The sequence below is a fragment of the Xyrauchen texanus genome, chromosome 18 (assembly GCF_025860055.1).
Source record: "Xyrauchen texanus isolate HMW12.3.18 chromosome 18, RBS_HiC_50CHRs, whole genome shotgun sequence".
Lineage (NCBI taxonomy): Eukaryota > Metazoa > Chordata > Actinopteri > Cypriniformes > Catostomidae > Xyrauchen > Xyrauchen texanus.
This window is the reverse complement of record NC_068293.1, coordinates 27,110,421-27,131,458: the sequence shown is the minus strand read 5'-3', so window position 1 is coordinate 27,131,458 and position 21,038 is coordinate 27,110,421. Positions and strand designations below refer to the sequence as shown.

The 21,038-nt window shown below is 39.5% G+C and overlaps 1 protein-coding gene across 1 annotated transcript in view; it reads left to right on the top strand.

Moving 5' to 3' along the window:
- Positions 1-2,668: 2,668 nt before the first annotated feature.
- The window catches only part of pth2ra (parathyroid hormone 2 receptor a), a 116,279-nt gene continuing 97,909 nt past the window's right edge, over positions 2,669-21,038 (top strand). The window contains exon 1 of the mRNA XM_052148840.1: positions 2,669-2,775. Within this exon, the coding sequence (XP_052004800.1) occupies positions 2,710-2,775 (66 nt within the window). The 5' untranslated portion in view covers positions 2,669-2,709. The remainder of the gene's footprint in view (positions 2,776-21,038) is intronic.

Below are 21,038 nucleotides of genomic sequence, written 5' to 3'. Positions count from 1 at the left end.
GTCCATACAATTCAAGTAAATGTGTGCCAAAATTCGAAGCTCCAAAATCCATATGAAGGCAACATAAAAGTACTCCAGACGACACTGGTGGTTAAATCCACATCTTATTAAGTGACATGATAGGTGTGGGTGAGAAACAAATCAATATTTGTTTCTCACCAGCGAAAACAAAGTCCTTTTTGTACTATAAATTCTTTGTCATTCATCAGTGTGGAGCATGACTTGCATTTTAAATGCCCTGAAACATTTCCAGAATAGCATTTCCATGAAATAAACTCCCAAAAATTACTGACAACTATCCACTTTACAAAGAGTTCACTGTTCATTAATTAAATAAAACATATAATTGGAATATAATGGGACTAGAGATAAACCCGTGGAGCATTTGGTGTAATAGTTGAAAAATATATTGTGATAAATGCATACATTAAATCCCTCTGAATAACTTAGAGGTAAATGGCAGTCTGACTATGCATTCAAATACTTATTACAATAATGATTGTGGTAAGTTTGTTTTTTAATTTTAATATATATTACAAATATATTTATTTAGACAATGTCTACTACACAAGTTGCCAGGACTCCTTTGTTTGAGTTTTAGAATGGTACATGTAGGCTAAGTTAGAAGAAAAAGTCACCTGAGTGAAGAAACGTTGTTGTTCAAATCTGTTTAACTTTTGTTTTGTGGAACTCATAAAAGATATGAGTGAAAAGTTCATGAAAAGATGCTGCAAGGTTGCTACTATATGAAAACTTGCACTAATGAGGTATGGTCTGGGTAGGAGAATACCATAAAGAAAGTCTTCTGATGTACACTTAATTGAATATGAAGGAACTGACGGTATTAGAGAAAGCAACTCAAGGAAAAAGCTTTGGAATTTTTAACTCTTGTGGCAGCTACCAAAGGAATTCATGCGACCCTGAGCCTTTTTACATCTGTGCTAATTGAAACGGCTATAAATTAATGTTGTTTTGTTGTAAAAACTGACTTGGCTGGGTAAAGACAGACGCTAAATCAAATTCCCTACTCAAGATTTTTCTCTCATGACTCTTTCTCAACACCACTGCCTTTACCAGCCTTAAACACCTGGGTAAAAATAGTACTGTGCCGGTTACAATGTTAGTACTTCTAAGTTAGAATTACAAGTATAAAATAGAGTATTCATAATAAAATCAGTGCCTTCAAGAGAAGGGCTTTGACAGAATTAAAGCCTGTACCTCTTAGTAATTTCATCAGTTGGCCAGTTGGTATTTCAGCACCATGGACAGGTCTGCAGTGCTAAGCACATACAAGCAGATTATAAATTACAATGATGATAGGTTATCACCCACTGCAGGGTTTGAACAACACTTCAGATACCACCACAGATCTTTAATACCACACAAAGTCAGTAAAGACTGAGGAGATTACTAAGAAACTCAAGGTGGAAGCAGTTTTCACTTGCTTAAGTTATGGAAAAACCATGTGCCCATATACCATGGTAGAAGTTCATAAATATGATAATCATACAGTCAGAACCATTGTAATTTATTACCATCGGATACCATTACTGACCTATGATATCCTACTGCCACAGTGCTCTTTTAAAGAGTATTACTCTCATAAACTGATAAAAACATATAAATGAGTTACTGTACCATTCTTAAGGTTACAAATAGGTCTACTTCAAAAAGTGTTTTGCAAATCGCATGAATCAATATTCTCTCTTTTTCTGTACTGCACATGTCTTTGGCTTGTTGTCTCTTTTTCTCTGTAAGGATGAGCTGGAGATGGGCGGTAAGTCAAATGGTTTTCTCTTTGATCTGATTTTCAAGGCCAATATTGCAGATATCTATACCAATACTTTTATCAATTTCATATAGCCTATATTTTTAAGGTATGAAATGGGTAGGGCCTATCTATAGCCATTTAACATTAGCAAGCCATTAAAAATTTAAAGCCATCATTATTGACATTAAATAAACAGGGAATTATCAGCCTCCTATTTTTGTTTATCATATACAGCTCCAATAGAACATTACATTTTGGCAAATATGAATAAAAAAAAAAGTAATTAAAATAGGCTACCACACACACAAAACTGTTTTAATGAATGTGAAATGTATATTTGTTTTGGTTAGTGGATTAAGATGATGCTTCTTTTCTCCAGCCACCACTCTTATGAATGAGTGATGTGAGTAAACACATACGCATGAGTGATGTGAGTAAACACTAAGTGGCTGTCATCATGTGATGAAACGTCAGCGTCAGTAGTACCGATATTTAAAGATCGATCCGCCCATCTGAGACACTTGCTGTAAGTGACGGTCTTCCACTCAACCGTCTGCTCTGACTAACGATGATTCATTGAGCAAAACTGGCAAAGGGAATCCCTTCATGAAGTACACTTGCAAACTTTCAAATTGCTTTTGAGTTAAGTATTTTTGTTTTTTGAACAACAAGGGGCACCAGATTTTCTGAATTCTTGATGTGAACGCATTTTTCCTTTGTTGTAAGCTCGTAGAAGAAAGACTTCGTGTGATTCCTTGCTTTTAACGAAAAATCGAAGCGGCGCGCGTCTGCCAAAAGAAAACATTTCGGGGAGATTCAGCGATGTCGTTCACTGGTGATATGAGAAGGTCATGGTCGCTGGAGAATGTAAGGAGATATTCAAAGTCTTGAGGGAAGAGTACAGTCTGTTATCACACCAAAATCATCACCTCAGAAACATGAGAGTTTGTCACCTGTGGAACTTCGCTAAAGTGATTCTGTTCTGGACATTAGCGGATGCTCAGGTAAGTCGAAATGAGACATGGCCAAAGGGGGGATTTATTTACTTATTTATTTATGTATATATTTTTAACGACATAGTAATTGAATGTAGATTAATTAAGACACATTGTCTGGAACGTTTAGCTCGGGGACCCGTGTTTAAATACCAGCGCAGTACAGGAACGTTTTAAAGACGTATTGCAGATTTTCAAACAGATTGTTTATCTTCTAGATGAAAACACATAAAATATATTAATTTTATTTACAGTAATAAATTGCAACTGAACTTGACAGATCAAAAATAAATGTTCGTTGTATGGAGAAGAAGATCTTGTGGAAGTTGCATTCAATATCCACTTGTCTCAAAAATCTGGATATTTCTATCTGAAATCACTTAACCTATTTAATGGACATTTTGGCTTGCAGTCTGAGTTTAAATGGCTGATTATTCAACACAAAAGGACAGGCTAAGTATATGTTTCGTAAAATGATTTGTGCATAAATCTGTATACTGTCATCCCTTAATATCCTCTTCTGAGGCATTAAAAGCAAAATAGGAGGATTTGATGATTGCTTTGGATGCTTCACAATCCTTACAAAGATCCATAATTAATAATTATTTATGCTTCACAATCCGTTCATAGATCCATAACTAATAATCCCTTTCACACTTTATACTGATTTCACTTTACAGAGTTGCTGCTGCCTATTAGGTATACATATGCATGCATGCCATTTTAAGCTTTCAGTTATAGTGTTCAGTGGTGTCTCAGGGTCATTATTTAATTTGGGACACAAACCATCTCTTAAAAATCAAATATCTGACAGATCTTTGAAACATTTACGAATAAATTCCATATTCTTTCTGTCATTTTGACAGATAAAAAATAAACAAGAAAAACATTTTAACCTAGTGCATGAGTTTTGACTTAACTCTTTGTTCCTCACATTCCCACTGTTTATTCCCTGGTATTAATATGCATATTAGATGCGTATTAACTGGTCAATCCAGGGGTGGACTGACCATCGGGAGCACCTGGTGTTTTCCCGCTGGGCCGCTGGTTAATTTGCAAGGAAAGCCAATTCAATGGCTTTTATTTTAAAATTACTGACACATCAGAGCTCATATCTCTATGAGCACCATACCTGTCATCATTTGGGTACCAAAATCTGGGAGACCTCTGATCTGCATTTTAATTTAATGTGCTGAGTGACGTAATATTTCCCACCGTGTAAAATCAGTTGTCGATATGGCTTTGAGATATGAAATAAAATTCTTCCGTCCAGCTTTTATTAAATTTACATGTATATTTCGTTTTATTTTTCCGGAGCACCACCAGAGTCTTCTCCTCCCAACTACCAGTGATGCTTGATTCAACTTCCAGGATGTACTACCTGTGCAAATATCAACAGCACAACTGGGTTGTAGGTTGCCAGGTTGAGGTCACAAATGGTTTGAAATTTGTATGTGTCGATTGTGTGAGTAGGATGCGTTTCATACAAGATCTAGCAACTGGACAACCTTGGAATAGTATATTGATGTGATTATTCATATGACGATTTTTGGGCCATACAAATTACGGGAGTTTCCTGGGAAAAATAACAAAACGAGAGGGGAAACGGGAGTGTTCACAGGCATGATGAGCACATTAACTCTGTTCCTCGACTGGAACTCATTATTTGAACTCTGAATAACCACAAAATTTCAAATATCTGTAAGTTACAACAAATACAATAACATCAGTGTAAATAAAATTGGCAAACAATAATGCTATGAATAGTACATAGTCATTTGTATAATTTATTCATACCGCAAAGCATGGGAGCAGAAGTGCAGCTTGCTGAATAATACTCACGGCTGAAAATAATACAATTTAGAAAATAAGTTATGAAAAATATTACTTTGTGGCTATTTGAGCATTTGAGGCTTACTTTGTTTAAAGGATAGCAGAAACAGCACTTTTACATTTTCTCAAGAATTATCTGGGGAAGGAATTAAAACACTGTAGATACATTTATATTTATATATGTACATATTCTGGCCAAATATGTTTTTATCGATTTTTTTCTTTTAAATAAACATTTACACATAGTTATGTGCAGGGCCGGCCCAAACCTTTATGGAGCCCTAAGCAGAATTTGATTTGTGGGCCCCTCGGTGCCGCCAATATGATTGAATATTGTCAAGGCTTGATTATTCACACACTATAAATCTAACACACCCCTTATCAATTTTATTAGTTGTAGCTGTGTTGCTTACAACATACCAATGTCTGACTCCAGGGTCAACTGGAGGAGCTGCTGATCCATGGTGTAGGCTGGAAGTTGCTAAGGGGGTAGATGTGACATCGATCCCAATGACCACAGAAGTAGAAGGACCTATAAGGAAATTATATGTATAATTATAATTAGAAATATGAATCTCAGGATATTCTACAGTAACTGAGCAAATACAAAGGCTGCTGTGCTATTAACTTGTCACATCCGCTGAGGTTGAAACAGACATGGAAGCAACAGTAGGATCAGTGGATATACATGCTGGGAAGTGCTCCTCGCCTGCAGATGATGGACCTCATGAAAGATGAAAATAATAATAATAAAAGCTAGCCATGTTAGATGTCATATTAGAAGGTAATGCAACTGTCTGTCAAAAACAAAATAGTTTCTCCATATAAATATATTGATCTGGAATTGTTGAAAAATCATCATCAGCTGTAGCACTGGCACTTGGGGCAGGTGGCGTTGGTTGTGCCCCACCTCCAAAATATTTCAACAGTGATCCTAGGGAAGGTTCATAAGAGTACATATTTGACAGAACAGAATGTTACTTTCTCAACACAAATTATTATACACAGCAGCAAGTCATCTGTACTCCTAAAACAACAACTCTTAATCTATAACTAGCTAACTGAGGCATAATGATATTGGAATATAATAGCAAAGACAACAAAATGGTAGACTAATGTAAATAATGTTAAGTTGTTATCAGTACCAAGTTTATGGAACAGAAGCTTATTTTTATTACAAAAAATATATACCCAGGAAAGTTATTTTTACACAAAAGACAAAAACTTTATCTAAAACTAGCTAAGTAATATGTTGTACTATAATATATTAAGATGTCAAGGCTATTTACGGATGTTTAATCAAACTTTCCTAAAAAGAAGATATGCTACATAGGCTATGTTAAATAACTAGCCAGCTAATGTTAGCTCGTAACATAGCCTAGCTACTTAACATACCTTTATCTTGCTGTTTATCTCTTCCTCTGTTTTCTTCTTTTTCCTTTTCTCTGCACCAGAGGGATATGTCCTTTTTTGTAAAACTGCTGTTTTGCTGTCTGAATGTTGCTTGCATCCTGCAGTCCGTTAACTTAATATTGTGTTTTTGTATAATTACCATTGTCCATTGACAGTATACCACAAAAACAAAAAACTAAATCAAGCTGTCATTTCATGTGCTCTTGGGGGCCCTCTGGTGGCCACGGGGCCCTAAGCAGCCGCTTAGTTCGCTTATGCCTTGGGCCGGCTCTGGTTATGTGAGTAATTATCATAAAATTTGTCATCAGTGTCCTGCTGTGTGACACATTCTACATCTAATCATTATAAACAATATTTTATGATCTTGTAGTGCTATATATACATATATAATATATTATTATTATAATACTTGTTGTTTCCACAAAATCACATTAACTAAGACAATAGTTTATTTGCACTTCTAGAAAAAAGTTGAAAGATGATTGTCACAAGCTGGGCTCAAACTTGGGTCTCAGATGTGGAGAGCTGAGTGTTCTATCACTTAGCCACAGAGGAGGTAAAGTTGGACCCAAACGAAACACTCAAGGCAGTAGTCCAGGCAAAGTAGATTTATTAAAAAAAAAGGGTGCTTTGCAAGTCCACAAAAATCCAACAAAAGTTCTTCTCAGAAAGAGGTATTGTTAAGATAGAGATAATGAAAATAATAACAGGAGAGAAATCAAATAACTCCACGAGGGGAGAAAAAACAAAATCAGATAACTAAGAACAGCTTACTTGGGATAGCTTGGAAAACTTGGAAAACTTGGAAAACTTGGAAAACTTGGAAAACTTGGAAAACTTGGAAAACTTGGAAAACTTGGAAAACTTGGAAGGACTCGGTGGGACACAGCAGGAAACACATGGCAAGACTCAAAAACCGAGTGAGGGACAAGGCGGAAAAAACACAGCTAAAGTACTCTAGGGGAAACAAGGCACAGGTGACCTGGATAATGCTTAACAAGGACACACGAGTAAGAACTAAGGCAGAGGGGAACACAGGTGACCTCTAGAGGCCCGGAGACAAACAACAGGAGGCAGGATGTTGACAATGATTAACATCTTTAAAAACTTTGAAGAAATGCTGACTGGTCACACCACCTAAAATTCACACTTTCCCTTGTACTTTCATGTAAATTTTAACCTTAAATTTGTACGTTGGGAAAAAGGTTTTCAGACATGTTATTTGTTATATAAAGCTATAAGCTCTAAAGTGCTTATTTTTAGAGCTTTCTCTAAAAAAATCTTCTTCACATTTACAGTGGTTTTAGATGTTTTAAAGTTATGACATTTTTTGCACTGATGGGGCCTGTTGTCATGACTAGCAGCCAATAGAAAAGTATTTTCTTTTTTTTCAACACAAAAAATTTAAATTGAGCCAGAAAATGAAATCAATGAGCCGGTATGTTATGGTGTGGTGTGTTGCGGGCCAGGTCTGTGCCAGAAAGTCCCAGTCTGCCCCTGCATCAATCATTACTTCAGAGTGTTAATGCATGATAATAAAGCACAAACTGCATAATAAAAAAAAGAAAACACAAAAAAGCAGTGCATAATTTTATCCAATTATGCATGCATTTAATGTAAGGGCAAACATCACGTTTAGAGCAGAATTGTCTGTTATTTTAGTGGAGTAACTGTGTTAACCGAGCTTCACAGATGTGCTTCTTATGTTACACTTTTTTACATCAGGGATTATGAAATTCTGTGAACTTGTGCATGTATGTATGCACTTAACGGTTAAAGAATGGGCAAGGAGGAAGCATGAACCGGCGGAATATTCAATGTAAAGTTTAATATCAAACTCAACATAGAACAAATATAAACACACACTCACACACACACACACACACACACACATGCAGCGCGGCACATGTGTCTCTCTCTCTCTCGAACTGGCATCCAAGCCATGCCCACCTCCTCGTCACAGCTCTTTAACTGGCAAAGTATAAAAAACCTCGCTTTAGTGAAGTGGTTGATTGACAGGTAGAAGTTTCACACTGGAACTCATTGGTTTCACCGGACTCAAACAAGGTGTCAAAAATCATAAATGCCTATCTACTGTCATGTACTGTATGTGCCATTATTGTGGCTGCTACGTCCCTCGATGCCTTAATACTTAGAAAATGAAAACAAGTATGATTGATAAAAACAGATCATGCCAGAAATTTTACAGAGAGTGACGAATAAAGACCTCTGAACATGATGCCACACAAACATACCTAATAATTAAATCTCAGCATAAAACACCACTAAGGCGTGCACAATGTTTTTTTTTCATTTATATGCTGACAACATTCTATCTATCTTCCACTAAAACATAATGATAAATCAGCCTTACAACCCTTGTTGGATTATCCACAAAATTTAAGATAAGGCTTGCAAATAACTTCTTGAACCTAAATTAAGATAAATCAGAAATTATTTTATTTGGGCCTAAGGAAAATTGTGCTGATGACCTCGACCTAGGTTCTCTTGCCCCATTTAAAACACAATGTGCCAGAAACCTGGGTGTACAATTTGATAACAATTAAAAATTTGATAAACAAATTAGGGCAGTTGTAAAGTCATGCTTTTTTCATCTTCACCTTCTCACAAAAGTAATTTTTTTTTTATCCATGCACAACTTTCAAACTGTGATTCATGCTTTGGTAACATCTTGTTTAGATTATTGTAATTCTCTTTACTATGGTGTCTCTCAGTTTTCCCTCTCTCGTCTACAGCTGGTACAAAATGCTACTGCCAGACTTATCATGGGGACTCACAAGTAGGAGTCAGTTACACTTATTCTAATTGCTTTGCACTGGCTTCCTGTCAGTTCCTACAGAATTGACTTCAAAATGTTACTGTTTGTTTACAAAGCACTACATAATTTGTCCCCTAAATATCTATCAAATTTGCTTCAGCCATAAACTCTGATAAATATGATCAAAGATTTTGATTAGCTCAGGGGCAAAGGCAAACTAGCCCCTCAGGTATGGAGTTAATTTTGTGCCATAATTAAACAAACAAATGCAGCATTTTGCAAACAAACTCAATCTGCTTTGCAAAGTAAAACTCGACTCGCAAACAAACAGAAAGCAATGTGCAAATACAAAGGTCAATTTGAGTGAAAATGAGCAGAGGAGTAACAAATATGTATAGTGTTTTACAAATATAAATAAACGAGCCAAGATCATATTTTACAAATAAATACAAACCATCCTACAAATTGCTTGTAACCTTTAAACAAATACCAAACCTATTGCATACAAATGCATACCTGTCTGTTACGACTGTGCAGATGGCTTTTTATGAGATCCCTCGGCTCGATTTTCTCACAAATGCATCCAGGCAGATTTTCTCACAAATGCATCCAGGCAGATTTTCTCACAAATGCATCCAGGCAGATTTTCTCACAAATGCGTCCAGGCAGATTTTCTCACAAATGCAGTAGATCCTCTTCCAAAACAGTAGATGGCGCTATGCGATTAATTTAGAGTTAGTCTCCCGGTATGGAAGCATATGGGTAGCAATATTCAATTTGACATTTAATATGCAAAATGACAATGCATTCTGTATTTAAATTTACATTTTACATTACCATTCTAGCAACGTTTGGTGCAAAATGAAAATGAAAATGAAATTACATAATTTACATTTGCCATTTCATACACTTGTTTTAATATGCATTATTGAAACGCTTTATAAGTTGCAAAATTAAAATGAAAATGTATTACAGAAATGATTAGATATGTGTAACATGTTCAAGCAAAAACTGTGGCAAAATGATCATTCAAATGTTATTTTTCTTAATTGCATTTACACTCACAGTCAAGACACTTGCGATTGCTTTTTCATTAAATGTCCCGCAATGAATGTAGCAAAATTCAATGTGCACATTGAAAATGCATTCGAGCCGATCACGCCCCTGCCCGCCCTCTCCGCCCTGTCAATCACTGCATCAAGACTGGGCTCGGCAACAGGTAAACATAACATGTTATGGCTATGTTACGTGTTTTGAGTTTACAGTCTATGGTTTTGAGGTGTTGGAAAAATGGCGTGGCAGAGCTAATCTGAGCGTTAAATTCACTAGCAGATGAAGTGGAGCGTGAACAGAGAAACGGTAGTATTTCCGAAGATTATTACGAGTATGTAGGTGATAGAACCAGTACGTTGTTGGAACGTCTGGGAGAATTTTCTGCCTTATGGCTTTGACCTCTTAAAGGTGGTGGAAGAACAATTGTATTCGGAGAGGCCTAGGGGAGTGGGGAGATCCCTGGCGAGGCCATAGAGGGGTATCTTATGTATGGGTTAAAAGTTAAAAGCTGCTGGTCTCCCCACTCCCCTAGGCCACTCCGAATGCAGTGATTGACAGGGCGGGAGAGGGCGGGGCAGGGGCGTGATCGGCTCGGAATGCATTTTCAATGTGCACATTGAATTTTGCTACATTCATTGCGGGACATTTAATGAAAAAGCAATCGCAAGTGTCTTGACTGTGAGTGTAAATGCAATTAAGAAAAATAACATTTGAATGATCATTTTGCCACAGATTTTGCTTGAACATGTTACACATATCTAATCATTTCTGTAATACATTTTCATTTTAATTTTGCAACTTATAAAGCGTTTCAATAATGCATATTAAAACAAGTGTATGAAATGGCAAATGTAAATTATGTAATTTCGTTTTCATTTTCATTTTGCACCAAACGTTGCTAGAATGGTAATGTAAAATGTAAATTTAAATACAGAATGCATTGTCATTTTGCATATTAAATGTCAAATTGAATATTGCTACCCATATGCTTCCATACCGGAGACTAACTCTAAATTAATCGCATAGCTCATCTACTGTTTTGGAAGAGGATCTACTGCATTTGTGAGAAAATCTGCCTGGACGCATTTGTGAGAAAATCTGCCTGGATGCATTTGTGAGAAAATCTGCCTGGATGCATTTGTGAGAAAATCGAGCCGAGGGATCTCATAAAAAGCCATCTGCACAGTCGTAACAGACAGGTATGCATTTGTATGCAATAGGTTTGGTATTTGTTTAAAGGTTACAAGCAATTTGTAGGATGGTTTGTATTTATTTGTAAAATATGATCTTGGCTCGTTTATTTATATTTGTAAAACACTATACATATTTGTTACTCCTCTGCTCATTTTCACTCAAATTGACCTTTGTATTTGCACATTGCTTTCTGTTTGTTTGTGAGTCGAGTTTTCCTTTGCAAAGCAGATCGCGTTTGTTTGCGAGTCGGTTTTTCCTTTGCAAAGCAGATTGAGTTTGTTTGCAAAATGCTGCATTTGTTTTTTTAATTATGGCACAAAATTAACTCCATACTCAGGCCATCGTTGAATACTTGTTGCACATGTGCATGACGTTGAGGATGAAGCTTAAATACACTTTAAAAACACACTTGTTTTTTTCATGAATTCTAATTAACCAAAAAAGTGTGAGAGGTTTTGCTGGATGATTCACAATTTGTTGTCTTACAGTGTCATAATGAGCAATATGTATGACCAGTGTATTATGCCACTGTGTTGCCACTGTAGTCATTCTGAACATGTGCTCCTACCAATATCTGCAGGTTTATTTTTCTCGAATGTCGGCTTAATTTATACTGCAGCGTGACACTGACACAGTGGGGATTAGGCACACTGAAAATCAAGAAGTACCCTTTTATCTATCATTATGTCCTGCATTAAATAGAAATGATTTTTTTTTTTAACAATGTAAAACAACAACTGAACTAATCAACATGTTAATACTGCATAGTTTGAATTGAATCGATTGCCATCTAAATGTATTTTAGTGCTGTAGGCTAATTTATGCGTTATACATTTGCAGATGAAGAAGCTCAGCAAATGCGAATAGAGGAAGATTTAAAATCTTTAAAAACACTAGTAGTTCTAAAAATGAACTCTGCATTAGACATATCGTTTTGACAGTCTTATCTAGTTTTAATTAAAAAAAGTGTAGAACATTCTGAGAATGTTTTTTTTTTTCATTCACAGAGTTATAGGGCAATGTTAATTAAAAGAAGTGCAATAATAGAAAATAATAGGCAATTAATAGGCAATAATACATAGGCTTAATTTATTACCAAATTATTTGATTTAATTTAATGTTTTGTTTTTGTTCTGGTAACTTATAATTTTTTTTCGCTTGGTAATTTATATTTTTTATTTAATGTTTTATTATATCAAACCCAGAGAAGGCTGCCGATATGTTTCAAAAGTAAGCTATAAAAATTATTTAATTTAGGTTGTGTAAAGAAAGGTTGTGATATTAAAAAGCATACTGAAACAACTTTACAGTGGAGAGGTAGTTAGGCAGTAATGTTGCCATGGAGCTCGGAGTGGGGTTTCTCTAATCCATTAGTGTGGAGTGAGCGAGGAGCTGGAAATGGACAACCCGGAGTGGAGCTGGAGTGGAGTGATTAAAGAATGCTTTGAGCGTGGAGGGGAAATTGTTGCCGCTCCACTCCACTCCACTCCACTCACATACTTTGGTCAGAATCTCTTGCTCGGTCGGCAGCGAGCCCCTCCCCGCTCGGTCTCAGACCCTGCCGCATTTCAGCGGCTGGTAGGGGATTCCTCCGCCCCTGGCAGCGGCCCTGACCACTCCAGGTGGTCGGTTAAGAGCCCCTTCTCCCCTCGCGGTCAGCGGCCGTTCCTCCGCTTCCCGGCGGCCGGGCTCCTCGTCCCCCAGCAGATGGCCGCAGCTGCTCCGTTGGGGAGGACGGTAGTGGCAAGAAATCTACTACGGCGTATCCCTCCTCCTTCCCGGATTTCGGCACCAGTGTAATGCAGTTCGGTGGAAAGGAGGAGGCGAGAACGGCTTGGCGATGTAAATAATATTTTAATGATAAACTTAAACAAAAGACACAAACACACACATGACGGATATGTCCGTAAACTACCTCTCTCTCCCGCACCATCTTCCGTAGTCGGCTTTATCCCTCTCTGAGGCTTGATTAGCCTGATTATTCTACACGACCCGGCCCTCCGCCCTGCCACACCAGCCTTTCAGTTTGGAATGTTTCACCTTCATAAATCAATTGGCCCAGGCGTCCTGATTGGTCAGAAATGCCCCTCTGCAACCAGATCTTCCAGACACAGTTAAAGCAGACTTCTCTTTTGCAAGGTTAGTATCATATTTGCACAACTCTAAGACATTTTCATCTTAATCGAGGAACATTTTACTCAAAGTCACAGTACTTTGCTGAATCAACCTTCTAAATTGTATAACTGACAAATGAATGATTACAGACTGATGGAACTCTTTAAAATGTGTGTAGCGATGTGCAATCACCTATAATTGATAAATATAATCTTTCATTTTGTATGATTTATCTCATTTTACTAAGAATGGTAACTATAAGGTTTAACTTGATAAAATGCAATGATGTGTAAAACCAATATGATTTTGTAACCAGAGATTTTCATGTTTTATTACGTGCAACATCCATAAAAACATGTCATGTTTAGTAAGTAAACAATTGTTTGTGTATGAAGAAACCATTTGCAAGATATAAAGTTCATGATTAAATATGCACTATTTTAAAGCAGGAAATGTTTAAGAGTCTGAAACAAAGGACCATAACTCATAAGTCACTTCTGATTGGCGCAGGACACCTTTGGGGGATGCGGCTAATCTCAGTTCAAATAGTTCCAAACAGGAAGAACTCGGGCTCTTGACTCTTGGTCCGCGTGACTCTTGTCCTCTTGCTCTCCTTCGGCCTGCACGTGCTTCATCTGGATGCTCCGCTGACAACCAGTCCTCCCATGTGAGATCCAAGGGAACTCGGGACTCGACATCCCGAGAAGGATTGAGAAGGCCTCACTTCACAGCTAAAATCATCATCTCATACAGACAATAAATTCGATCATACAAAACATCGACGGAACAAACTTTCTACCAAGCGCACTACTCACCAACCTGTCATGTATATATGTGTTAGATTAGATATATGTTTAGAATAGTAATAAAGTTGGTCTGTGTTTAAAGATGACTTGACTGTGGTATATTTGATAAATAATCTCGTTACTGTTTCTAAAAGATTTCGCTTCAAAGCTGTAATACATGTCATATTATTTTCAATAAGCCATGAGAATAATATCGCTCCAATAAGTTAATTAATTATAATTCACTTATTAAAGCTAATTCCTTACAATAGAAATTGTTAGCTGATAAAATTAGACTTTGCATTATTTTTTCAATTGTGGAGAATCTATTATGACAAATAATCTAGTTATTTGTCATTTATCTAATTTATAATGGTTGTCGAACGTGACTAATTCCATTATACATTTCCATTAAATACAGTTTAATTTAGTTCATAGCTCACATATTTCGAGACCCTAAATTCCCTCCTAAATTTAGCATGCATGCAAATTACCCTACATATAGTGGTGGTAAAATGCGTGCAAAATACCCAGTTCAAATGACTGCGTCCACATCTCTAAATTATATATGTAAATACCCTACAGTGGAAATTTGAGTTGTGAGGTGAAGGAGGATATGGAGAGGAGAGAAAAATGCCAGATTATAATTTAGGTGGAAATCTTTTAAGTGAGTCCTGTGGGGTGTTGATAAGGAGTCTGAGAGGGTGATTTCTAGGAATTTCAGTTTGCTTCAAGGGCCAAGGCTGTGGATCACTGAAAGAAAAATGAGAAGATTCAGCAATATGTTTTTTTGAACATGGAATGCGTTCTGCTTTTATTATGGTTATCTGAGGAGGGATTTGGGACAAAGTTTTTTTGCGGAGGCAACCTCGCGCCTGAAACAGTTGGGAATGGGTCTGGAGCAGGGTTCTCCAGCGGAGGCAGCCTCATGTGGGAATCCGCTCTAATGGCCCATGGATAGGAAGGGGTAGCGGGACAGATGTTGGCAGAGAGAATAGGTTGCATGGAAAAACAAAGGCGTCTGGAACATATTCAAGGCAATGTCAGGATAGATGCTTGAAAGGGCATTTGTGATATGAACGGACTGAATACTCGGGAGCGGGACCACACAGCGTTCAATGGGATTGCATACGATTTGTGTGAGAATGTTTATGCTGCGAGCAGCTGGATTCGAAGGCATGGACCTGCACAGCATTCAATGGTAGGATGAATGGGATGAACCCTCTAGCGTGAATTTATGCAGCATTTAACAAGAAGAGCCCATGTTTTGGTGTGAAAAGTTTACACTGCAAATAAGCATGTACTCACTCTGCGTTACGAAAGGGTTGAACATGACATGCGAAGTGAGGGCATATGGTAGGCTATGTTCTAATGAAATCGATTGATGCAGAGATGCAGGATTATGGTGAACTGTTTAGGGACAACCTGAAACAGCCCGGTTGTGGTCAGTTGCTAGGTGGGTGATGATTAATTTTGTATTACAGAGCCATGGAGGCTGAGACGCATAGTCTGAAAGACGTGCTGCGGTTGTGGCACTTTAACGGTTGCAGAGCTTGGGTGGCACATTTGCGCTGTTTGCCATGTAGTGGAAGTTTGTCATATAGCCCTAAAGATGCCACAGTTGCAGCACTTGGATGGCGCATTGCACTTTTTGCAGTGTAGTGGGAAGTTTAGTCGCAAGGCCCGAAAGATGCCGCATTTGCGGCACCTGGACAGCAAATCTGAGCAACTTAGAGATGTGTTGAGCCAATTGAAATCATTGTAAAGTGGCAAACGTAGTGTCAGGGGATGCCTGAACATAATGGTTTGCTAGATTAAATGCCAGGAACATGTGTAAGACAATGTCAGTAAACATCCTTGTGTGTGCATACCAATTACGTCATATAAAGTTGGTTTGTCATGAAATTAGAATGCACCTGAAACTGAGTACCCAGATGGATACATAGTCTAATGTTTATTAACGTATGCATATGGCTTGTAGATTTGTAGATTGTTTTCCAACTTAATGCGAGTCATTTCATAACTATATTATTGGCACTGGGTGTTAGTGTTTGTGTTAGTGCTGAGAGTTGGATTTAATAGATACTATAAGAGCACCATTTGCAGTGTGTGGTGAATAACACAACTTGTTTATATTGATTACTTGTAATACATTCTGTAGAAAAACTGATGTATTGGAGTATAAACCAAGGTGCCAAGCTGAATCGTTCAGCATCAATTTTAACCTGTTACTTTAAAATTTGATGGAGCATAAAATTCGGACAGATTGTTGAACGCTTTTAAAATCATTCAGCAATAAAGTTGTATGGTCAAGCTTGTAAATAAAAGTTTGTAATCCAATGATTTAGGCAATTGTAAAGAAGACTGTCTGTAAAATAAAATAATAGATTTATGTTATCTGCTTGAAGCCTTTGTCCTGATGGGAGGAGGAAAAATTATGTTATAGTGTAGAGATGAATGGAAGTTTATAGCAGCGCTTGCTTCGTGTTATCAGGGTTGTGTGGCGAGGCGAGCTCGAATGCTGAGAGGCGAGACGAGTTTGCGGAATGATTATGAATGAGTTGGGATGCGGTGCTTGATCCGCCTCTTGCGGAGCCAAATTCGTCTAATGTCTGTTTGGACAGAAGCTGTGTATAAATGCAGTGTGCTGTGGAATGGTAAGAGTGAGTGCTGCATGACAGTGAGCTTGTGTTAAAATGTCTGCGTTGGTTTGAAAAGAAGTTGTAATTAGAATATTGGTCATTGGAAGTCAAGTCAAGTCAAGTCAAGTGGTTTTTATTGTCGTTTCAACCATATACAGTTAGTACAGTACACAGCAAAACGAGACAACATTCCTCCAGGACCATGGTGCTACATAAAAACAACAAAGGACCAACACAGGACCACATGAGACAACACAACGAAATAAAATACCTATATAAAATACCTATATATACCTATATAAAGTGCACGTGCAAACATGTGCAAAGTACGGGACAGTACAACAAATTACTGACAATGAACAGGACAATAGACACAGTGCAGCGCCGACCAGTACTCATTAGTGCAAAAATATGACAGTTTCTAAAAACGTAAACATAACATACTATGAGATAGTGTTCTATGCACATAGCAGTTATTGAGGTAGCAGACAGTTATAAAGTGACAGTAATTAAAGTGCAACTCAGGACATGTGTGTGTGTGTGTCAAACCAGTCTCTGAGTATTGAGGAGTCTGATGGCTTGGGGGAAGAAGCTGTTACACAGTCTGGCCGTGAGGGCCCGAATGCTTCGGTACCTCTTGCCAGACGGCAGGAGGGTAAAGAGTTTGTGTGAGGGGTGTGTGGGGTCGTCCACAATGCTGGTTGCTTTGCGGATACAGTGTTTTTTGTAAATGTCTTTGATGGAGGGAAGAGAGACCCCAATGATGTTCTCTGCTGTCCTCACTATCCTCTGCAGGGCTTTGCAGTCCGAAACGGTGCAAGTCCCAAACCAGGCAGTGATGCAGCTGCTCAGGATGCTCTCAATATTCCCTCTATAGAATGTAGTGAGGATGGGGGGTGGGAGATGTGCTTTCCTCAGCCTTCGAAGAAAGTAGAGACGCTGCTGGGCTTTCTTGGTGATAGAGCTGGTGTTGAGGGACCAGGTGAGGTTCTCCGCCAGGTGAACACCAAGGAATTTGGTGCTTTTGACAATCTCCACAGAGGAGCCATCGATGTTCAGCGGAGTGTGTTCACCTTGTGCTCTCCTAAAGTCAACAACCATCTCTTTTGTTTTGTCGACATTCAGGGACAGGTTGTTGGCTCTACACCAGTTCGTCAGCTGCTGCACCTCCTCTCTGTATGCTGACTCGTCATTCTTGCTGATGAGACCCACCACGGTCGTGTCATCGGCGAACTTGACGATGTGGTTCGAGATGTGCATTGCTGCACAGTCGTGAGTCAGCAGAGTGAACAGCAGTGGACTGAGCACACAGCCCTGGGGGGCCCCAGTAGACTTATTGTCTAGGTGGGTGAGGGCCAGATGGAGGGTTGTGGCGATGGCATCGTCCATTGAACGGTTTGGACGATACGCAAACTGCAGTGGGTCTAGTGAGGGGGGCAGCTGGGTCTTAATGTGCCTCATGACGAGCCTCTCGAAGCACTTCATGATGATGGGTGTAAGTGTGACGGGACGGTAGTCGTTGAGGCAGGACACTGAAGACTTCTTTGGCATGGGGATGATGGTGGTGGCCTTGAAGCACGTTGGAACCCACCAACGCGCTGCTCAGAGAGATGTTGAAGATGTCGGTAAGAACATCTGCTAGCTGGTCTGCACATCCTCTGAGCACTCTGCCAGGAATGTTGTCTGGTCCAGCAGCCTTCCGTGGGTTGACTCTACGTAGAGTTTTCCTCACATCTGCCGTGGTAAGACAGAGCACCTGCTCGTTGGGAGGAGGGGTGGTCTTCCTCGCCACCACGTTCTGCACTTCAAACCGAGCGTAGAAGTCATTTAGCGCATCTGGAAGGGAGGCATCTTTGTTACAGGCAACTGATGTTGTCCTGTAGTTGGTGATGGCCTGGATGCCCTGCCACATGCGCCGCGTGTCACCGCTGTCCTGGAAGTGACTGTGGATTCTCTGGGCGTGTGCATGCTTTGCCTCTCTGATTGCCCGTGACAGTTTGGCCCTAGCTGTTCTTAGGGCTGCCTTATCGCCTGCTCTGAAGGCGGAGTCTCGGGACCTCAGCAGTGTGCGCACCTCCGCAGTCATCCACGGCTTCTGGTTGGAGCGTGTGGTGATGGTCTTGGGAGAAAGTGACATCATCAATGCACTTGCTGATGTAGCTGGTCACTGATGCTGTGTATTCGTCCAAGTTGGTAGAATCGCCATATGTTGCAGCGTCCCTGAACATGTGCCAGTCAGTACACTCAAAACAGTCCTGAAGAGCAGAGATGGCTCCTGCTGGCCAGGTTTTCACCTGCTTCTGAAGCAGTTTTGTGCATCTGACGAGCGGTCTGTATGCTGGAATTAACATTACAGAGATGTGGTCTGAGTAGCCGAGGTGGGGGCGGGGCTCCGCCCGGTACGCGCCTGGGATGTTTATGTAAACAAGATCAAGCGCGTTCGCCCCTCTCGTTGCAAAGTCCACATACTGATGGAATTTAGGGAGCACTGTCTTGAGATTCGCATGGTTGAAATCTCCGTGGACAATAAACAGTCCGTCGGGGTGAGCGTTCTGCAGTTCGCTTATAGCCCCATACAGTTCACACTTCCTTAGCATTAGCGCTGGGGGGAATGTAAACTCCGGCTATGTAAACAGTGGTGAATTCCCGTGGTAGATAAAAAGGTATGCATCTAACAGTCACAAGCTCCAACAGCGATGAACAGTAACTAGAGACTAGCATAGAGTTCTTGCACCATTCCGTGTTGATGTAAACACACAAGCCACCACCGCGAGTCTTACCGCAGAGAGCTGTATTTCTGTCGGCCCGAAATGAGGTGAGCCTGTCTAGCTGAATGGCGGCATCCGGAACTCTGTCGCTGAGCCACGTCTCTGTGAAAACAAAGACGCAGCAATCTCTAAACTCACACTGCGTAGCCTGCTGGAGTCGGATATAGTCCAGTTTATTGTCCAGGGAGCAAACATTTGAGAGCAGGATAGACGGGAGAGCCGGCCGGCTAGGGTTTGTTTTTAGCCTAGCATGAACCCCCGCCCTCTTGCCGCGCTTCGCTTTCTGCACACCGCTACGACGTCCTCTCCCCCGGCCACCGGCATCAGGCGACGCCGAGGACTGGAGGCCTGGTCTCTGCAGCAAGCCGAGTACGCGTAGCGCCTCCTGCAGGTCATCATGCAGCTTGGTTTTTGCATGAGTCTTATATTTTAGTAGTGTCTGGCGATGGTAGACATGAACACCGGTTGCTCCGATGTCCATGTGCTGCAAAAGTCAGCCTTTTTTAACAAAAATAGCACCATTGTGGATCCGGAGTGGCCGCTGCGTGCTACCGCGCCGCCATCTTGGATCAATCTTGAAGGAGTTCGATTGCCCCTGTGTTCTGAATGGAATAAATTGTGCTCTGAAGGGCACTTTGAAGGGAGAATGATCATGATATTCATGTTAGAAATTGACAAACAGAATCACTGAATGGATCATGGCCTAAACAAGCTGCGTGGCTGTAATGAGGCTGACAGGAATCACTTGTGCATGATAACCAGATTGAAACGCTGGGGAGCGTTGGAATGATGATTGAATTCACGGAGGCAGGCTTACGCGATGGGCCACTCAGGGTGGAAAGTTTAGATAAGAGAACATATGAGCAGTCGTGGAGAGCTGTTTTACATTATACAGAGCAGAAGCAGCCAGATTGTGGAAGCAACTTCACGCTATAAACTGCTTCAGCGAATAGAGCATAGAAAGAAAGACAGAGTAAGAATATAAAAATGTGGTCTGCTGTGGCAGCTTCTGTTAAATAATGAGATTGTTTGGATGGAAATCTGCTCTGGTGAAAGCGAATGCTTTGAAGTGAAGTTGAATCCGATGATCCTAGTAATTTGCATGGGTCTGTTCGTGGGCAATGGGTGAGGCCGAATGCTGGAAACTCTGAATGCTACATAGAGTTAAGCAGCATTTGAACAGCAAAAAATCTCAAAAATGAACTTGATGCCTTAGCAACAAGACATGGGCAGCTTTGTATGAGAGTTGTATGGTTTATTTTTGTCACATGCTTTATATGCAGACAAGAAAAATATTTATATTAAACTAGCATAAATGTTAAACTACTTTCTACTTTTCCTTTATGTAATAACTGTCAAAAAGATTCTCACACCCATTGAAACAGATGGATGACACATATCCTAACTGATCAATTTTAGAATATTAATTTATTCAGAGCCTTAATCACTTATTGATCATTTAGATTGTATGTTTGAAATCTCCATCAGGTATTTTGAATTGTACAAAAGTGTAATTTGTGAAGTGTGGAGAAGTGTCAATGGTCTCAGGCAAGACTTTGGGATGTCAAGGGAGCTGCCAATGACTGTGATTAAAATGTATACTAGGAGTAGCCATTGGATGGTTATCATATGTGACATGAATGTAATCATGCAAGTATAATAACACAAAGAGTCACAGTGAGCCCAGATG